Here is a 22,349-nt window from a genome sequence, read left to right as displayed (position 1 = left end):
GCCACCGAGTCAGTGCCGACCAGTGCTCACCACACACTGACACTATCCTACACACACTAATTTGTGACAATTTACATTTATTCCAAGCCAATTAGCCCACAAACCTGTACGTCTTTGTTGTGTGGGAGGAAACCAGAGCTTCCCGGAGATAAAAAAGCACATGGTTACAGGGAGAACGTACAAACTCCGTACTGACGGTACCCACAGCCAGGGTGAATACTGGATCTCTGGTGCTGCAAGGCAGCAACTCTACCGCTGTGTCACCGTGCCAGAGGCAGATGTACGATAGCGGATTTTTCCTTTGAGCCGTGGATTGTAACAAACCAGTACTGGACGAATATACCAAGCACAAAACACCAACCCGTTTTCTCCAATGTTAGTTGTTGCTTTATTAGATTTCAAATTGCAACCAGTTTCTTTATCCTTCATTGTTTCCTCTTGACCAGAATGTGACATAGAAATACCAAACTCAGCCACGCACAACAGAGCTGTTCCGAGATGCTGTACAATAATATTATTAATCTATAGAGGAAAAAATAGCTTTATTATCTTAACAAACTTTTTTTCCTCTTAAAAAGTGCTTGTGTAAAATCACAAATCTAGGCAAAATGAACAATTTAAACAAACAATTTTGCCATGTCCTTAAGAGGCTCAGACCACTGGTAAGACCAAGTCATCTGTGGTCATAGTTCTGCAGGTAGACTTACCTCGTTACTGTCAAATTCATTCATATAAACCATTATTTTGGTCCAGTGCATCAGAAGGGAGTCTTTGCTAACAAATAAATAAATTCCATTTATATCTAGATCTTTTCTCTTAATGTTGATCTGCTAAAAGCACCAAAATTGACTTTTAGCAACAAAAAAAAACAGCAGCTTTCTACAGGACCTACAAGATCCAAGAAACACTTTGCATTGTAAAACTTCAATTTCCCTTTAAATAAAATAATCTACTCTCACTTTACATTATTTATTCACAGCAGCTACGTCACAGGGGTAAATGTCAAAAATAAAATTTAAGGAAAACTAAAGTAAAAATGAGAATAAAAAGATAAAATCACGAGGAGCATTCGACAGCGAAGTCCAGCGTATCAACCCCGACGGAGGTTGGTTGCGTGCACTAATCACCAGTATTTTCCCCCAGACTGTTCTGTGCTTCTTTCCAAGGTTCAGTAATGAGGAGGGTGGCTGTATGGGTTTGATGGCTGCTGCGGCTGATTACCTGGCAGAGAACAAAGTTTTCATAAGAATCACAGTCAGTGAAGCACACTTGGAATTTAGCTAAACTCTCAAGCCATTGAAAGCTTTGCACGTGACATTGACGTTAGAGGGATGGGATTTAGACTTTAAATTTTAGATACAGCATGGAAACAGGCCCTTCGGCCCACCGAGTCAATACCGGCCAACGATTGTCCCATACACTAGCACTATCCTACACACTAGGGACAATTTACATTTTTACATTTTTACCAAGGCCAATTAACCTACAAACCAACCCTGAGAAAACATGCGGTCACAGGGAGAACGTACAAACTCCACACAGAGAACACTCGAGGTCAGGATGAATCCGGGTTTCCTGTGCTGTGAGGCAGCAGCACGACCAGCCCTTGTTTTTGCACAGTATTCTTTCTTTTCACTGTCTTGCAGAATGCGTGTGTAATCTATGTATTATTTATATTTTAGTGTGCTGCCTCAGTCTATGTACCTGGGGTGCTGCTGTGTGCAGGATTTTCATTGTACCAGCACCATACTGTATTTGTGCATATAACAATACATTTGACTTGATGGCTTATAAATTTGGGATTTTCATACATCCAAACAAGGTCTGGATTCATTATCTGGAAATATAGATCTAATCCTAGGAACCGGGACCTCTAGCGCTGTTTAGCAGCAGCTCCACCTGCTTGTCCCTACTGAGCAAAGTCATCAAGAATTTAAAACCATGTATGAAAAGGTTTAGGCTTATTATTGTCACGGGTACCGAGGTGAAAAGCTTTGCTTTGCATGCTATCCAAATCAATCAGGTAATACAGGTTCACCACCGATTTTCCGGCAACTGATGGTCCTCGAATCCAGCCAAAATTACGAGAGAACACTTGAAATCATGAGGTGGCCGATCACTGCCTCATCGGGACCTCCACGCCGATCGGCGGGATGAATTTGCCCACTGCGGCCAGGGCTCTGGAACTCCGGCCCAGCCAGAGTCGGTAGATCCATTCCCGTAGCCGACTTCCGAGGACGACTTTGCGGGCCGGTATCCCGACCACCTTTGATGCCGTGACCTCTGTTGGTACGGCAAAACGGGTAATACAGCAAGGCTCTGGATGCAAGGGTGCTGAAAAATCGGTGGTGGACTTGTACTACACATAAATACAATCAAGTCAAACTCACAAGTGCAATAGGTAGAGCAAAGGTGAAGATACAGAGTGCATTCGTACTTACTGGAGAGTTGTTTCTGTAGCTGTCTGACCAGCGCTGCTGTTTGCTGCTGCTGCTGAGTCTGTTGCATACCCTGCCTAGAAAACTTGGAGGATAAAGAAACAATTTATTCAGTCGGAAAGGCAGCAGAGAACATTTACATAGATGTTGCCAGGACTCGAGTGTCTGAGCTATAGGCAGAAGTTGAGTAGGCTAGGACTCTATTCCTGGAGCGCAGGAGGATGAGGGGTGATCTTATTGAGGTGTATAAAATCATGAGAGGAATAGATTGATTGGACGCACAGAACCTCTTGCCCAGAGTGGGGGAATCGAGAACCAGAGGGCATAAGTTTAAGGTGAAAGAGGAAAGATTTTATGGGAATCTGAGAGGAGACTTTTTCACGCAAAGGGTGGTGGGATTAGTTTTGTTTAATTTAGAGATACAGTGCGGAAATAGGCCCTTCGGCCCACCAAGTCCATGCCAACCAATGATCCCCACACATTAACACCATCCTACAAGCTCTGGGGACAATTTACACTTATAGCAGGCCAATTAACCTACAAACCTGTATGTCTTTGGAGTGTGGGAGGAAACCGATGATCTCAGAGAAAACCCACGTGGTCACGGGGAGTACTTCCAAACTCCGTACAGACAGCACCCGTAGTCAGGGTGTATGGAACGGTGCCAGAGGAGGTAGTTGAGACAGGCATTATCGTAACGTTTAAGAAGCAATGAAGGGTCTGTCCCACTTTCACGACCTAATTCACGATCAGGCTAGAAAAACGTCCCGACCAACTTGATGCCACAAGTACCTACGACTAGCATCATGACCTACCTACGACCTACCTATGACCTCCTACGACCATTCTGTGAGTAAGAGTCACGGGCAAACTGGGCAGAGGTCGTGAATTAGGTCGTGAGAGTGGGACAGGCCCTTTATACAGGTACATGGATAGGACAGGTTCAGAGGGATATGGGGCAAATGCAGGCAAGTGCAACTAGTGCAGATGGGGCATGTTGGTTGGTGTGGGCAAGTTAGGCTGAAGGACCTGTTTCCACACTGTGTGAGTCTATGACTCTAAATAATTAATATTTTTAATCTGATTCTTAGTTCAAACACCTGCACTGTTATCATTTCTGGATGCAAGGTTACGCCTTTAAATGAGAAAACGTAAAAAGAGTTCATTCATCAGAGAGGACAAACCACAATGGCACTATTTTACTTCCTAAGAATTCTTTGTCAGATGTAGAAAAAAGAAACTGCAGATGCTGGTTTACAGAAAAGGACACAAAGTTCTGGAGTAGCTCAGCGGATCAAGCAGCATCTCTTTACAACATGGTAAAGTAATCATAAAGTAGCACAGTGGATTTTACCGATTCATGGGGTCATATGGCACGGAAACAGGCCCTTTGGCACAACTTGCCCATGTCAACCAAGATGTCTCACCTACGTTAGTCCCACCATAACCATAAAGCTGCACATAGTGGTCCATGCTGGTTCTGGTTCCTAACTACACTAATCCCATTTGCCTGTATCAGGCCCATATTCCTCGATGCCCTTCCAACCCAATGCCTTTGGAACTTTATATTTGTATCTGCTTCCACCATCTCGTTTGGAAACTGGTAACAGATATTCACCACTCTCTGTTTGAACATCCCATCAGTCAGATAGAGTCATAGAGTGATACAGTGTGGCAACAGACCCTTTGGCCCAACTTGCCTACACCGGCCAACAATGTCCCAGCCACACTAGTCCCATTTGCCTGTGCTTGGTCCATATCCCTCCAAACCTGTCCTATCCATGTACCTGTCTAACTGTTTCTTAAATGATGGGATAGTCCCAGCCTCAACTACCTCTGGTGGCTTGTTCCATACACCCACCATCCTTGATGTGAAAATGTTACCCCTCAGATTCCTATTAAATCTTTCCCCTTCACCTTGAACCTATGCCCTCTGGTCCTTGATTTCCCTACTCTGGGCAAGAGACTCTACCCAATCTATTCCTTTCATGATTTTGTACACCTCTATAAGATCCCCCCTCATCCTCCTGTGCTCCATGGAATAGAGACCCAGCCTACTCAACCTCTCCCTATAGCTCACATCCTCTAGTCCTGGCAACATCCTCGTAAATATTTTCTGAACCCTTTCAAGCTTGACTATATCTTTCCTATAACATGGTGCCCAGAACTGAACACAATATTCTACATGTGGTCTCGCCAATCTCTTATACAACTGCAACATGACCTCCCAACTTCTATGCTCAATACTCTGACTGATGAAGTGCCAAAAGCCTTTTTGAAAATCTTCTCCCTCACCTTAAACTTGAGCCCTCTAGTTCTAGACTCCTCCCTCTCATTGACTCCATCTACAATTCATGCTGCCTCGACAAGGCCACCAGCATAATCAAGAACCAGTCTCACCCCGGCCATTCCCTCTTCTCCCTCTCCCATCAGGCAAGAGGTACAGAAGTGTGAAAACGCACACCTCCAGATTCAGGGACAGTTTCTTCTCAGCTGTCATCAGGTAACTGAACCATCCTCCCAACAACTAGAGCGCGGTCCTGAGCTATTATCTAACTCTTTGAAGAGCCTCGGGTTATCATTAATCGGACTTTAGTTACGCTGAGTTACTCCAGAACTTTGTGCCCTTTGTGTAAACCAGCATATGCAGTTCCTTGTTTCGACCTAATTTCCTGGTGAATCTTTTCTGCATTCTTTGTATTGCTAACACATCGTTCCTGTACTGTTGGGACCAGAACTGTTCAAGATTCAAGATTCAAGATTCAAGAAATTTATTGCCATGTCAACAAGTTGATAGGAATGTGTCTTGGTTCGCTCTCAGACAAACACAATGCAGTGCAATACTGTACACAATACTCTAAGTGAAGTATGACCAGTGTTTCATACAGCTTCAATATGATGTCTCATTTCTTACAATGATAGGATAAACGAGAGGCCCGGGCTAGGAAAGCAAATACATAATTTGGCCTCTCCGACCAGTGTTGCCACTGCCAAGGAGTTATCACCTTACATCCCAAAGTCACACCGATTCTAAGGTCCCTGCTACGTACTCCATAATTTAGCTCTCTCTAGAATTTGACCTCCCAAAGTGCATTACCTCAAACTTTAGATTTAGTCTTTAGACTTTAGAGATACAGCACAGAAACAGGCCCTTCGAGCCACAGAAACCATGTTGACCAGCGATCACCCTGTACACTCGCACTATCCTACACATTAAGGGTAAACAACAATTTTTTTACTGAAGCCAAATATCCGACAAACACATACGTCTTTGGAATGTGGGAGGAAACCGGAGCATCCGGAGAAAACCCACACAGTCAAAGGGAGAAAGTGCAAATTTCATACAGACAGGACCTGTGGTCAGGATCGAACCTGGGTCTCTGGTGCTGCAAGGCAGCAGCTCTACCGCTGCTCCACTGTGCTGCCCCCGAATGTGTCCAGATTAATCGACCAACCCGCCCGCTGATCTATGTCCCACTGTGCCTTTAAATGGCCTTCCTCGCTAATTACAACTCTATTCATTTTTGTGTTGTCTGCAAACACACTAATTACAACACTTTTATTCCCATCCAAGTCATTTATTCGGAACAATAAACATCCCATCGCCACTCTCCGCGGTTCACCACATGCTACAAATTTCCAGATTTCTCTCCTTTTGCAACGATAAATCTAATTCAATCATTTTTGGCGAATGTTTGTCAGACAGAATTGAATGCTGATATTTTCCTTAATGATTAAGATCAAGATCAACCACAGGCATTCGTACACCAAGTTTAACAAGCCAAGTCATTCCCAAAGAGTTTTGCATTATATCAGACAAATTTTATACAGTCACATAAAGAGAGAGGCAAACTGTTGTGTCATACAGCACAGAAACAAGCCTAGTAAGTGATTCACAGTTTACTGGTAACACTCAAAGGGACTTTCTACCTCATGATATCTGATACAACCCTGTCAGATTGTACTGCTGGGTGTAGGTGATCTTATAGAGGTTTAGAGAATGCAGCGCGGAAACAGGCCCTTCAGCCCACCAAGTCTGCGCCGACCAGAGATCCTCTTACACTGTACACTAGCACCATTGTACACACTAGCAACAAGTTACAATGTTTGCCAAAGCCAATTAACCAACTAACCTGTATGTCTTTGGAATATGGGAGGAAACCAGAGCACCCAGGGAAAACCCACACAATCTCTTCCTCTTTAATTTAATAGGAACCTAAGGAGTAACGTTTTTACACAAAGGGTGGTGGGCGTATTGAATAAGTTGCCAGAAGAGGTAGTTGAGGCAGGTACTATCGCAACGTTTAAAAATCATTGAGATAGATACATGGGTAGTTTACAACCAAAGGGTATGAATGTTGAATTCTCCAATTTTTGGTAACTACCTATAAACATCTCCCAGCACTCCCCCCTTTTTTTTACCCCCTCTATTCCCTGTGCCCTACATGGATGCAACAAATTTCTCCCTTTCCCCTTCCCCCTCCAATACACATCCATCTATATTCCTTCCCCTTGTTTGAAACATTTTGCTTCTTCTCTCCTTACCTTCTAATCTCACACTACCTCTTGTCTTTCCCTCCCTGGCCATTGTCCAACCAACTGCCCTACAAACACCTCTTCACATGAATCCACCTTTCACTTGTAGAAACAAAGAACTACAGATGCTGGTCGATACACTGTAGGATACAAAGTGCTGAGTAACTCAGCAGGTCAGGCAGCTTCTTCTCCCACCCCCTCTACAATGTCTGAAGAAGGATCCTGACCCAAAACGTCACATATCCATGTTCTCCAGCGATGCTGCCTGCGATGCTGCCTGCTAAGTTACTCCACCTTCCATTTGCCAGAAAAGACAGAAATTTCTGGAGTAACTCAGCAGGTCAGGACTTTTGCCCCATCCCATCTCTCATCCAGCTAGTGAATGGGTGAGCGCAGACTCTGTGGGCTGAAGGGCCTATTGCCACCCAGTATCTCGAAGCTAAACTAAACTAAAGACTCAAAATACCGCTTATCAAATATTCTCCAGAGATGCTGCTTGACCTGCTGACGTACTCCAGAACTTTGTGTCTGCTTTTTACAATGACCTGCAAGACTGTTTGAATTGCCATCTAAGCCACAACCTCCCTATAGATACTGAATGTGTCGGTAAGCAGTGGTTAGGGAGGGTGGAAGTGGAGGACATGTGTTTAACTTACTGATTTCTGCAGTGTGAAATGTTTGGCCTGGAAAAGGAAAGTGTGAACAGCTTGGTTTTTTGTAAAAAGCATCTGGCTTTAATGTAGTTCGCAAAACAAAATGTAATTTTTGCAATTGGCTTTTGGATGAAGTTTTGATTGTAAGATTGTTTTCCCACAAAAAAATGTTCCATCCCTTATCCCTTCCCATAATCTGGCAACTAAACATAACCTCAGATGGAAAGGAATGAGAAATTAACCCAAAATATCCAGTGATTTCAATGTCACTAATATCTAGGTGAAGTGAAATTAAATTGTCTACAGCATGGTACCAACCTTATTTTTATTAGGTTTACCGACAACGAGCAAAGTGCTTGACACACGAGGCTGGTTTAGTAACATTTAGTAACATTGGGCAGCACAATGGCACAGTGGAAGAGTTGCTGCCACACAGCACCAGAGACCCACATTTGATCCTGACTACAGGTGCTGTCTGCAAGGGGTTTGTATGCTCTCCCTGTGACCGTGTGGGTTTTCTCCGGGTGCTCCGGTTTCCCCCACAGTCCAAAGACATGCAGGATTGGAGGTTAATTGGCTTCTGTAAAATTATAAATTTTGTGTAGGATAGTGCTAGTATGCGAGATGATCACTGGTTGGTGTGGAGTTGGTGGGCTGAAGGAAATGTTTCCACGCTGTATCACTAAGTCTAAAGTAAAGTCTAAAGTCACTCTTACCAGGATGAATTGAAAGCGTCATAACTTAGAAGTCTCCATATTCTGTTCTGCCTGAACATTCAATGCGGCCAGTTCAAGGCTCTCACTAGGAAACTTGGCATTTTCCAATGTAGAAAATATTGAATGTTGAAGAATGTAGGCGCTCGCAAAGTGAGGAAGAGCCTAGATATCATAGTTTTAATAAATGAAACTCCATTGGACCTTCAGTGTAATTACTCGTAATAGTTTTCCAAGGATTATAACATGGTCCTTGCCAGAAGAGACTACTCGGCCCCAAGCACCAACCTAACCCACTTCTTTGCTTTTTCTTCATAACTCCAGCCATTACTAAAACCTTTACTTCTTTAGAAGGCTTCGGAAGTTTGGCATGTCTCCAACAACCCTCATCAACTTCTACAGATGTGTATTGGAAAGCATTTCATCAGGATGCATCACAGCATGGTTTGGGAGCAGCTCCATCCAAGACCACAAGATATTGCAGTGTTGTGGACGCTGCCCAAACGAACCTTCCTTCCAATGACCCCATCTACACTTCACGCTGCCTCGGCAAGGCCACCAGCATAATCAAGGACCAGTCTCGCCTCAGCCACTCCCTCTTCTCCCCTCTCCCATCAGACAAGAGACACAGAAGTTTGTAAACACATAGCTCCAGATTCAGGTAGTTTCTTCCCAGTCGTTATCAGGCAACTGAACCATCCTATCACCAACTAGAGAGTGGTCCTGACCTTCCATCTACCTGTGCAAACTATCTTAAGTTGGATTTTACTGCACTGAACATCATTCTCTTAATCCTGTATCTGTACACTGTGGATGGCTTGATTGTAATCATGTATAATTTTTTCGCTGACTGGATAGCATGCAAGAAAGAAGCTTTACACTGTACCTCGATGTACACATGATAATAATGAACTAAACTAAACTCGGGTAAAATTTCAGATTGTCATGTGGATGAATATGTGTACGTAAAGGTGCATAAAATCATGAGGGGGAAAAATGCAGTGAATGCACAGAGTCTTTTACCAAAAGTAGTGGAAAAAAACAAGAGGAGCCATGTTTAAGGCATGAAGGGGCAAGATTTAATACGAGCCCAAAGGGCAATGTTTTTACTCAGAGGGTGGTGAGTATATAGAATGAACTGATGAAAGGAAATAGTTGACGCACGTACTGTAACATTTAAAAGACACTGGGACAAGTACATGGATAAGAAAAGTGTGGAGGGATGTGGGCCAAATACAGGCAAATGGGACTAGCTTAGATGGGGTTTTTTCGTCAGCTTGGACAAGTTAGGCCAAAGGGCCTATTTCCATGGTCTATGACGAATGTATACCCCTAAATTTTTATCTATTTATTAATTTTGGTGATATACACATTCCTGTCAAGGCCAATATTAATTGCCCACCTCACACTTCCTTTGAGGAGGTGTTTGTGAGTCAATGTCTTGAGCTTCGAGTGATCCAAATCTTGGATCTAACAACGATCAAGGAAAGAGGATATATTTCAAGTCGGTCAGGTAAGTGATGAGGTGGAACTCTTTGGTGGTGGTGTCCCATACATCTTCTGCCTTCCTCCTTCCAATGATCAAGGTCATGGCTTTACCAGGTGCTGTTTTTGAGTAGCTGGGACTTGCAGCTACAATGATTTGGATAAGGGGATTGAAGGTTTTGTGGCCAAGTTTGCAGAAGATACGAAGATAGGTGGAGGAGCAGGTAGTGTAGAGAAAGCAGGAACACTGCAGAAGGTCTTCGACAGGTTGAGAGTGTGGGCAGAGAAGGGATACAGCAGATGGCAGATGGGATACAGCGTGGCAAAGTGTGTAGTCATGGTAGTTGATAGCAGGAATAAAGGTATAGTCAATTTTCTAAAGGGGAAGAGAGTTCAGAAATCGGAGATGGAAGGGGACTTCGGAGTGTTGGTGCAGGAATTCTCAAAAAGTTAATTTGCTAGTCGAATTGGTAGTAAGGAAGGCAAATGCAATGCTAGCATTTATTTTGAGAGGACTAGAATATAAAAACGGAGATATAATGCTGAATCTTTATAAATCATTGGTGAGGCCGCATTTGGAGTATTGTATGCAAATTTTGGCCCAATATCTTAGGAAGGATGTGTAGGAAACCTCATTCCCTCTTCTATTATAGATGAGGCTCTCACTAGGTCTCATCTATAATAGATATGGCATGGGCTCCATATCCAGCAGCTCCGCACTTGCTCCCCCTCCCCTCATTCGTAACAAGGACAGAGTCCCCCTTGTCCTCACCTTCCACCCCATCAGCCATCGCATGCAACATATAATCCTCCAACACTTTTGCCACCTCCAACTGGATCCCACTACTGGCCACATCTTCCCATCTCCACCCCTTTCTGCTTTCCGCAGAGGCCATTCCCACTGCAACTCCCTGGTCAGCTGCAGGAGATACAACACCTGTCCCTTTATCTCCCCCCTCGATTCCATCCAAGGACCCTGACAGTCTTTTCAGGTGAGGCAGAGGTTCACTTGCGCCTCCTCCAACCTCATCTACTATATCTGCTGTTCCAGGTGTCAACTCCTGTACATCGGCGAGACCAAGCGCAGGCTCGGCGATCGTTTCGCTGAACATCTCCGCTCTGTCCACCTTAACCTACCTGATCTCCCGGTTGCTCAGTACTTTAACTCCCCCTCCTATTCCCAAACAGAACTTTCTGTCCTGGGTCTCCTCCATTGTCAGAGTGAGGCCCAGCGCAAATTGGAGGAACAGCACCTCAAATTTAGCTTGGGTAGCTTATACCCAGCGGTATGAACATTGACTTCTCCAACTTCAGATAGCCCTGGCTTTCCCTCTCTCTCCATCCCCTCCACCTTCCCAGTTCTCCCACCAGTCTAACTGTCTCCAACTACATTCTATCTCTGTCCCGCCCACTCCCCTGACATCAATCTGAACAAGGGTCTCGACCCGAAACGTCACCCATTCCTTCTCTGCAGAGATGCTGCCTGTTCCGCTGAGTTACTCCCTCATTTTGTGTCTATCTTAGGAAGAATGTGGTGGTACTAGTGAGGGTCCAGAGGAGGTTTTCGAGATTGATCCCAGGAATGTGCGGGTTAACTTATGATGAACTTTTTATGGCACTGGGACTGTACTTGCTGGAGTTCAGAAGGATTAAGAGGAACCTTGTTGAAATAGTGAAGTGCCTGGATAGAGTGAATGTGGAGAGGATGTTTCCACTAGTGGGAGAGTCAAGGGCCAGAGGCCAAAGCTTCTGAATAAAAGGATGCTCCTTTAGGAAGGAGATGAGAAGGGATTTCTTTAGTCAGAGGGCGGTGAATCTGTGGAATTTATTGCCACAAAGGCCGTGGAGGCCAAGTCAATTAATATTATTAAGGCAGAGATTGATAGATTTGTGATTAGTACGGGTATCAGGGGTTACGGGGTTGAGAGGGAAAGATAGCTCAACTATGATTGAATTGCGGAGTAGATTTGATGGGCCAAATGGCCTATGTGCTCCTATCCCTTATGAACCAATGAACAATGCACATTGTACATGATACATAATGTAGTCACCAGGTTCAGGTTTATTTTTTTTTTTTTTTAATTTTTTTTTTTTTTTTTTTTTTTAATATTTTATTTTATTAGAAGTAAGCACAGTCATATGGCACCAAAGTGCCTAATATATATTTTCATAATACATTTTATGTACAACTTCTTTTTTTTTTGTTACATTGAAAAAAGATGAGAATAAGAAAAAGAGGTTAGATAGTAAAGGATAGAAAAATGTGAAATATATAGTGTGTGAAGAAAGAAAACAAGTAAATGAAGAAAGTTGAGAGAGAAAATAGTGAAAAGAAAAGGAGATCATTATTTATAGTCTTGACCAACCCTCGTCCAGTCCTGAAACAGTTATTTTTTACAATTGTGTTGCACCATATGATTCCAAAAAAACGACGAATGGAGACCAACTCGTTATGAATTGGTCTGATTTATCCATTAGGAGGAATCGCATTGCCTCTAGAGTACCAGTCACCAACATTCTTGCAATTCACATGTTTAAGCGTTGGTATTGATGTACCCTTCCAAAATTTAAGTATTAATTTTTTTGCTATTATTAAACCATAATTAAGGAATAGATTTTGAGATGTGTTCAATTTATTCCCATCTTCCATTACACCAAATATAATCATTTCAGTATTAGGTTCCATTCTTGTCTTGAATAATTTTGTAAGTATTTCAAAAATATCATTCCAAAATCTATAAAGTTTTATGCAGGAAACTAAGGAGTGTGTTATAGTTGCCTTTTGGGCTAGACATTTATCACAAGTGGCGGATATATTTGGATAAAATTTGTTCAATCTTGTTTTTGAATAATATAATCTATGTACAATTTTAAATTGTATTAGATTATGTCTTACATTAATTGAACATTTGTGAATATATATCAGGTATTTTTCCCATTTAACCTTCGTAATTTTTATCATTAATTCCCGTTCCCACTCTTCTCTAAGTACCTCTGTCGATGGTAGGTCTATATTTAGAATACTATTATATAAATAGGATATTAATTTTTGTGAGTCAGCTTCAATATTCATTGCTTCTTCCAATAAGTCAGGAGTTACTTTTTGATATCCTTGTATATATTTTTTCACAAAGTCGCAAATCTGAAGATATTTAAAATATTGGTTGTTTTTCAATTTAAATTTTAATTGTAGTTGTTGGAATGATAGTAGGTTTCCTGTTTCGTACATATCCCTGATCCTTCTAATTCCGAGACTTTCCCATTGGTTATATGTCTTATCAATAAGAGATGGTTTAAATAAAGGGTTATTCGCAATTGGCATTAACAGTGATAGATTTCTTAATTTTAAAGATAATTTTATTTGTTTCCAAATTCTTATTGTACCATATATAATTGGGTTCTTCTTATATATTGTGTTATTCAGTTTTTTGGGGGAAAAGAGGATCGTTCAGGTTTATTATCACATGCACCGAGATATGATGAAAAGCTTTTGTTTGCGTGCTGTCTAATCAAATCAGAAAAAGTGAGTGGCACATTGTGGCAGCAGTAGAGTTGCTGCCTTGCAGCTCCAGAGACCTGGGTTCAATCCTGGCTGTGGGGGCTGTCTGTGCGGAGTTCATACATTCTCCCTGTGACCGCGTGGGTTTCCTCCGGGTGCTCCGGTTTCCTCTCACATTCCAAAGAAGTACAGGTTTGTAAGTTAATTGGCTTCTGTAAATTTGCCCTTCGTGTGTAGAGCCTGGATATGCAATGCAATAACATAGAACTAGTGTACTAGTGATCCTTGGTTGGTGCGATCTCGGTGGGCTAAAGGGCCTGTTTCCACGCTGCATCTCTGAAGTCTAAAGGAACAAGCTCACTCAGTGGCTTCCAGCTTTGAATCTGATCTCTCATCTTCATCATTAAAACTTTGTGCAGGTAGAGGTTTAGGTAAAAAAACAAATTTTAAACTTTCCGTTAAAACAGGGTTTTTTTTGCAATTATCGTGCCGTCAAATAAACTGCAGCAAAAAGGTCGACTCTGCCAGAACTCAGTGGACAGACAATTAGAAACCTCTACATAGAAATATTTAATTGGCTGCTTACCAGTGCTTGCTGTGTCTGAACCGCCTGTATCCCCAGTGCCTGCTGACTCTGTTGCTGCTGTTGCTGCTGTTGCTGTTGCATCTATAAATCAGGGAGCACCAGTTATTGTAGAGTTATTGTAAGTTATTAACAATCAGTTATTGTAAGAGTACTTTCCACTTAGTTCCAATTCCCTGTGCAACCATTGGGTCATGCAGACTTTCTAATGTTATTTTCCCAAACATTTTCATAATTCATTGTTGTGAAAATCAGACAATAAATTAACAGGTGATATTGAAAGTACACAGAGCCAATAATAAGATCTCACACTTCTCATGCCTGGAAGGTTTGGGGGACGGCACAGTGGCGCAGTGGTCGTGTTGCTACCTTACAGCAACAGAGACCTGGGATTGCAAAGATGCGCAGGTTTGTAGGTTAGTTGGCCTCTGTAAATTGTCACTAATGTGTAGGGTAGAACTAGTGTATGGGTGATCGTCGGTCGGCGCAGACTCAGTGGGCCGAAGGGCCTGTTTCCACACTGTAATTCGAAACTGGACTAAAAACTGAACTGAAGTTGAATTTCATCAGGAGAAATTCTGAGGAGTTGTTTTTACAACACTTGAGGAAATAAGAGAACTTCTTTATATTGGAATACATTATTTTCCAAATATTATTCCAGAATAAGTAGGAAAATGAACCCCAGTAACCACAGAACATTGGACAGTACAGTGCAGGAAACGGCCCTTTGGCCCATACACGATGCCAAGAACAACTCTTACCTGTCTGCATGTGATCCATACCCCTCCATTCCCTGCATATCCATGTGCCTAAACAAAAGTCTCTTAAATACCACAATCATATCTACCTCCACCACCACCCCATAAACATCTTTGGAGTTAGTAAAAGTGTACAGTCATGGTAATTCCACTCTCATTGAGTTATCGTTTCTCCATTAGACTAAAAACTAGAAACATACAATAATAATACTTTAACTCAGTTGAGGGGGGGCAAAGTTAGGGTATGAGCATTAAGTTTAAAGGAGATGGGCAGGGCAAGTTGTTCCTACACATAGAATGGAAGGTGTCTGTAATGTGCTGCCAAGAATGGTGGTGACAGTGGCATTAACTGGGCCTTTAGACAGGCACATGGATATGCAGGGAATGGCAGGATCACATGCAGCAGAGGAGATTAGTTTAGCTTGGCATCATGTCCAGCAGAGACACTGTGGGCCAAAGGGCTTGTTCCTGTGCTGTACTGTTGTGTGTTCTGTGTTAACATAACCCAGCCAATGGATTAGGCTGTAGTCTTGGATGGATTCCCACTTTACACCTGCCTGATTCTGCAGTAGATGTGAGATGTAACGAGGAATGGTTTAAAATGCCCCTCAGACCTAATCTCATTGTCATAGAGTCTCACAGCATGGTAATTGGCCCTTCGGCCCAACTTGCCTACACCAGTCATCATGTCCCATCTATACTAGTCCTACTAGCCTGCATTTGACCCATATCTCTCTAAACCTGTCCTATCCATGTATCTGTCTAAATGTTTCTTATACGTTGCGATAGTACCGATCTCAACAACCTCATCCAGCAGCTCGTTCCTTACACCCATCAATCTTTTTGTGAAAAAGTTACCCCTAAGGTTTCTATTAAATCTCCCTGCCCACTAATCTCCTATGTGGGATCTTATCAAATGCTTTCTGAAAGTCCAGGTATACTACATCCACTGGCTCTCCCTTGGCTATTATCCTGGTTACATCCTCAAAAAAATCCAGAAGATTCGTCAAGCATGATTTCCCATTTGTAAATCCATGCTGACTCGGACTGATCCGGCCACTGCTATCCAAATGTGCCACTATTTCATCTTTTATTATTGACTCCAGCATCTTCCCCACCACCGATGTCAGGCTAACTGGTCTATAATTCCCTGTTTTCTCTCTGCCGCCCTTCTTAAAGAGTGGGACAAGGTTAGCTACCCTCCAATCCACAGGAACTGATCCTGAATCTATAGAACATTGGAAAATGATCATCAATGCATCCACGATTTCTAGAGCCACTTTCTTAAGTATCCTGGGACGCAGACTATCAGGCCCTGGGAATTTATCAGTCTTCAGTCCCATCAGTCTACCCAACACCATTTCCTGCCTCATGTGAATCTCCTTCAGTTCCTCTGCCACCCTGTCTACTGAATAGCACTGACCCATCCTCACCTTTCCAACATAAGTCTACATAAGACTTAATATAAAAATCGCTTTACATTGAATATTTTAAGATAGCAATCAGTGTGCAAAATAACACACTTTTAAGGAATTATGTAGCTGCCCTCTTAGATCCTGCTGCTCCACAACACTCACCAAAACCCTATTGTTCACTGTTTCGGTTCTGCCCATGTTAGCTCTCCCAAAATGCAATGCCTCACATTTCTCTGTATCAAATTCCATCAGCCCACCTGCCCGACGGATCAAGATCCTGCTGCAATTTTCGACAACAATCTTCAATATTTACAATACCACCTTCTTTTGTATCCATCTGGCCCAGTACATTCACTAGTTAAAGTTAAAATTGGCATAGATGATAAGGCAGCATGCCATGAATAGAAACCCAATGGATACCATTGTGTGGAAAACTGCTTGCCAAATCATTCGGGTTACCATATGCTCGCTGGATGGATTAGCTTATGGAAAATCAGCTGTGCAATTAAAGTCAATATTTACTTTGATTTTCGATGACTATATAGCTATTTCAAAATATTAACTGGAGGTTGAAGGGGAGAAAGCAGGCTAATGAAAATGGAAAATATCCCATATTTTACACACTTTGATTGCTATCTTTAAATATTCAATGTAAAATGATTTTTATTTTAAGTCTTATGTAGACTAACGTAGGAAAGGGGAGGATGGGTCCGTGCTATTTAGTAGACAGAAAGTTCAGGTATGCGTCTCGTTCCTTCTTGCTGGTATCTATGGTGATTGTCTCACCAGACGTTGCTTAAGCTGTTCAAAGGTCTGACCGCCTAATTTAATTAATACATTTTATTTTTAAAACATTTTGTAATTTTTTGGGGGTATTACAAATTCTATACATTTGAAATCATGTTTTTAATATTTTAAAGGTCATATGCCATATTGGTGCATAGCTTTACGAATGAGCCCTGGGTCTAGAGCCATGTCATTATTCCAATTATGTAGAGAACAAATGTTCCAGGTTTCAGCGTATGTTAAGATTTTTCAACAAATGAAAAGATTTGTTTCCCCATTAAAACAAAGGAAGGGTGCCACAGTGGTGGAGTTGCTGCCTTACAGTGCCAAAGACCTGGGTTTGATCCTGACTTTGGGTGGTGTCTTCACAGAGTTTGTACGTTCTCCCTGTGTCCGTGTGGGTTTTCTCCGGGTGCTCTGGTTTCTTCCCACATCCCAAAGACATGCACGCCTGTAAGTTAATTGTCTTTGGCAAAAAGTTGTAAATTGTCCCTCGTGTGTAGCATAATGTTAGTGTACGTGGTAATCACTGGTCGTCGCAGACTTGGTGGGCTGAAGGGTCTGTTTCCGCACTTTATCTCTAAAGTCTAAGGAAATGGGTTGCAAGGTACAAGTTTGACAATGCAGAATTATACCCCTGTGCTCCCCTAAGTTAGCAGACTTCTGAACAGTCCTTCTATAAGCTAGGGTACTGTCCGATTCACCTCTAACCGACATTGGACCTTGTCTCTATATTGAGGATTATATTCTGCACTCTGTATCTTCATCTTTGCTCTACCCATTGTACTTGAGTTTGACTTGATTGTATTGACAGAGGGTATATCTGATCTGTTTGGATAAAGCATAGAAAACAAAGCCTTTCACTGTTCCTCAGTACACGTGATAATAATAAGCCTAAATCTAAAGGTAGTGTACTGGGAAAAACACCAGGGTGCAAAATATAGTGTTTCTGCACTCTTGAGGTCTGTGTACAAAACTGTATGGATGCAGAAACATGGAACTGCAAGTGCTGGTTTACAAAGAAGGACACAAAGTGCCAGCATAACTCAGCGATTCAGGCTGCATCTCTGGAGAACATGGATAGGTGACTTTTCCAGTCGGGACCCATCTTCAGACTGATTTTTGTACTCAGTACAGTACTAATCTTCTTATGTGAATGGATTGGAAGCAGTTTAAGTTTCTTTCCCATTGCTTGACCTATTGTACATGAGTTTGACTTGATTGTATTTATAGCAATATCTGATCTGATTGGATAGCGTGCAAAACAAAGCTTTTCACTGTACCTCGGTACATGTGCCAATTATAGACCTAAACCGAAATGGGGTTTGCGATACCGAATCCCACCTGTAGGAGTCGTTGCTGTCGCAGTTGTTGCTGCCTTTGTCGCATCTGTTCTTGTGAGAGTTGTACTGCGCCAAGGTTTGCATGGGGGCTTGACGTCACATGGTCAAGACCGGCTGCTATCAAAGTGCTCTGTTGCAGAGGTTGATGGGTGAGCCTGTGTTCAGAGAACATTGCAAATATGATTAATGCACCCAACACAATACATCACTGGAGTAGTGTAGGAATGAACTGCAGATGCTGGTTTACATTGAAGAAAGACAAAAAATGCTGGAGCAACTCAGTAGATCAGGCAGCATCGCCCTCTATGTACCAGGGACCTGGGGTGGCGAGTGTTGCACAGAGCAGTGGTGTGTAATAGATATTTAAGTTGGTTCGCGGACTCGCCAGTCGCTTGTCACTTCTGCGCCGTGGAAGAGACCGTGTTCCATGTATCAATGGAATGTTAAGGGTTTCAGCCCCTGTTTGAGTATCTGAAGGTGCAACCCCTCAGGTTTCTGACTGCATTTCAGTCCCACGCTCTTGATCATTGGTCACCCAGTACAAAGGCTCGGATGGTGGGGGTGGAATTTCCCAATCGGTTTGGTCCTAGGCCTGGCCAAGATGGCCATTCAAGACTCCAGACAGCGGGCAGTTGAGGGCTGTGCCTGAGTCGGCTTCCTACTCCTCTCCTCTGGACCTACGTCTGTGCTCACATGTCCCTGGAGAGGGACCATGCTGTGTCCACTGGAGGCCGTACATGAACGCCGGTCACTGCGGTTTGGGGGGGAGGGGTGGGGAGGTTGAGGGCATCATGGATATGGATGATAATGTTGAAATTTGATGATTAGCCTAGTATAGAGATACTACGTGGAAACAAGCCCTTCGGCCCACAAACTCAGCACGGACCGGCGAACTGCGTGCACTAGGTCTATCCTGCACACTAGGGGCAATTTACAGAAGCCATTTAACCTTCAAACCAGTACATCTTTGTAATGTGGGAGGAAACAGGAGCACCTGGAAAAAACCCAGGTGGTCACAGGGAGAATGTACAAACTCCGTAAAGACAAGCACTATAGTCAGGATTGAACTCGGGTCTCTGGCGACATTAGGCAGTGATTCTACCGGTGCGCCACTGTGCTGCCCTGATGTTTGCAAACTGCTGGGCAGTTTTGATTTCTGCAGTACTTTGCAACTGTGATAATGGGATAAAATTGCTGTGTTAAGGAAAAAGTACAACAATGCCAAGTGACAAACTACACTTACCGCTGGGTGCCCTGAAGATTCGGTGGGTAGGGGGAGGCTTGCTGGTGTATGTAGCCACTGGGCTGTTGTTGCATTTGCCTGATGCGGTCCATCAGCCCTGGGTTAGAAAGGGCAGCCTGGTATGGCTTGGCACTGTAGCTGGGCGACAGCATGCTATTACCAGCCTGCTGCTGCAGAGACATCTGAGTGCTGTATGCAGTGTATCCATGAGGCAGGGCCTGCACAAGGCAAGATTAATAACAAATGAATGTACATACAAAATCGGAAAATGCTGGAAAATCTCCGTCGGTCAGGCAGCATTGAGTAAAGTGACACCTCAACATTTTGGCTCTGCAATAGTCCGTCAGGATGAACAGTGTCACCCACTCCATATAAATCTTAGACCAATTTCACAATTAGGGAAATTAACTACCTTTCCTTTCCACCTAATACTTTCCCAGTTATAGACTCACAGTCATAATGAATTGCCCATTTGGTTCATTAGTTCTCCCACTGGGTTCAATAGTTGTCTCGTTTTGTTCGTGAGTTACTCATTTAACTTTTCATGCTTTAGACTGTAGACTTTAGAGATATTTACCGTCTATTCCCTCCGCAGATGCTGCCTGACCCGCTGAGCAACTCCAGCACTTTGTGCTTTGCTCGGCATAAACTTTGACTGGATCTACATTAGGGCAATCCATCTGGGACGTGCCTTCCCCCCCATGCTCCTGCAAATTCTTTCCTTTCCGATACATATCCAGTTCTGTCTTGAACACTGTGGTTGAATATGTCTCCACTACGATCCCTGGCAGTTCACTTTCAGATCCTAACTACACGTCCAAAATTGTTCTTTCTTGGCTTGTAGTCCAACCACAGTGCTCTGGGATTGAATTTCATCCTTTATGCGTGCTCTAAATCTATGCCTTAGCATCCGTGAGGGTCTGTTCCACTTCCGAAGTGTAAATCAATGGAAATAAGCTTTGAATGCAGAGTTTGGTGCTCGTGTGGTAACATAAGATGTCTGCAAAGTATGTGCCGAGGACAAATTAAAACAAAACAAAGCTGGGGACTATGAATTAAAACAACCAAACCTTTTGATTCTGAGGGACTAGGAATTGGCTTATTTCGAAGGGAACTGGGTGAAAAACAATCAGGGTGGCACAGTGGAGCAGCTGGTAGTGCTGCAGACTCACAGCGCAGGAGACCCAGTTTTTGATCCTGACTTTGGGTGCTGGTTGTGTGTTGAGTCTATTTCCCAAAGACGTGCGTTTCCCAAAGACGTGCGTTATTGCAGGTTAACTGGCCTCTGTAAATTGTCACCGGCGTGCAGGGAGTGGATGTGAAAGTGGGATAATATAGAACTTTAGTGGGCGCGGCTGATTGATGGTCGGCGTGGACTCGGTGAGCCAAAGGACCTGTTTCTATGCTCTATCTTGAAACTAAACTGAATGCAAGTACAGAGTTAATGAGTGTTTGAAGTGGAATCCGTGCAGAGAAAGAAAGAACTCAGTAGGAACTGTGTAATCTGGACATGGACATGTTATTATTAAAACCATATCTTATTCTTTATTGTGTAGGAAAGAACTGCAGATGCTGGCTTAAATCGAAGGTAGACACAAAATGCTGGAGTAACTCAGTGGGACAGGTAGCATCTCTGCAGAGAAGGAATGGGTGACGTTTTGGGGAGTGGGCAGGGGAGTGGGCGGGACAGAGATAGAACGTGACAGATAGAACGTAAGACTTTCTTTATTCTTTATCGCTACATTTGCAGGCTCTGTAATCTGGTTTTCTCATGGTCTTCACTGATACTTAAGAAACATTTCCACTTCTATTAATTAAAGGTCTTGCTGAAAGGTATGAAAAAACAATACAGTATCTCATAAACCAGTGTACTCTCCATAATCTGGCGCACTGTTTGCTACACCTCTACCCCATTGTGGACACTGGGCTTTGTGTCTGGAACTGATGCGCTACAATGCTGAGGGGCGGCATGGTGGCACAGCAGAAGAGCTGCTGCTTTCCAGTGCCAGAAACCCCATCCTGACTACGGGTGCGATCTGTAAGGAGTTTCACGTCCTCCCTGTGACTGCGTAGGATTTCTCCGGGTTTTGACAGAGACATGGATAGGAAAGGTCTAGGGGGATAAGGGCCGAACATGGGCAAATGGGACGTGCAGATGGGGCATCGTGGTCAGCATGGACAAGTTGGGCTGAAGGGCCTGTTTCAGTGCTGTATGGTTCTTTTACTCTCTATGACTAAGTACCTGAAGTGATTGTAAACAGGACCCTGGAGCCAATTGATGCTTTCAACAGATAGGAAAAGGTGAGCAATGATGAGATGGGAGCGGTGATCCACAAATAATCGATTGATGTTACCATTCCAAGCACAATGACGAGAGCAAATCTCATTTTGAAATTGCCTACCTGTGCCTGCTGAATACCAGGATACTGCGGGAGCTGGACAGTTCGGACCTGTTGGGTGTAAGATCCACTTTGGTCAACTGTATGGCCCTGCAAGAAGTCAAATCAGAATGTTTCAGATTTCTTCCATAGAGTACCCGATAGTGGCATTCAAGAGGTTTTTAGATAGGCACATAAATATGCAGGGAAGGGAGGGATGTCGATCACATACATGCAGAGGAGATTAGTTTATCTTGGCATCGTGTCCAGCACAGACATTATGGGCCGAAGGGTCTGTTTCCATGCTGTATCTCTAAAGTTTAGAATAAAGTCCAAAGACCTTATGACTTGCACCTGGTCTCCCATTCAATAAAAATATGGCTTATCTGATCTTGAACTCAGCTCCACTAGAGACCCTTCCTCTGGACTGAAAGTGGAGAGGAGCTGGCCAGTATAGGAGGTGGCAGCGCAGAGTAAGAGCTGGCAGATCTAGGTAAGGAGGGATAGATGATTCTTTGG

At 43.2% G+C, this 22,349-nt stretch overlaps 1 protein-coding gene across 1 annotated transcript in view; it reads right to left on the bottom strand.

Moving 5' to 3' along the window:
- Positions 1-374: 374 nt before the first annotated feature.
- The window catches only part of LOC129703370 (mediator of RNA polymerase II transcription subunit 12-like protein), a 453,395-nt gene continuing 431,420 nt past the window's right edge, over positions 375-22,349 (bottom strand). Inside the window, exons 40-45 of the mRNA XM_055645744.1 lie at positions 21,855-21,941; positions 19,453-19,670; positions 18,211-18,364; positions 13,911-13,991; positions 2,442-2,523; positions 375-1,221 (exon numbers count right to left, since the gene is read on the bottom strand). Of these exons, the coding sequence (XP_055501719.1) occupies positions 1,169-1,221; positions 2,442-2,523; positions 13,911-13,991; positions 18,211-18,364; positions 19,453-19,670; positions 21,855-21,941 (675 nt within the window). The 3' untranslated portion in view covers positions 375-1,168. The remainder of the gene's footprint in view (positions 1,222-2,441; positions 2,524-13,910; positions 13,992-18,210; positions 18,365-19,452; positions 19,671-21,854; positions 21,942-22,349) is intronic.

The sequence above is a fragment of the Leucoraja erinacea genome, chromosome 14, assembly GCF_028641065.1.
Source record: "Leucoraja erinacea ecotype New England chromosome 14, Leri_hhj_1, whole genome shotgun sequence".
Lineage (NCBI taxonomy): Eukaryota > Metazoa > Chordata > Chondrichthyes > Rajiformes > Rajidae > Leucoraja > Leucoraja erinaceus.
This window is presented reverse-complemented; position numbering and strand designations above follow the sequence as displayed.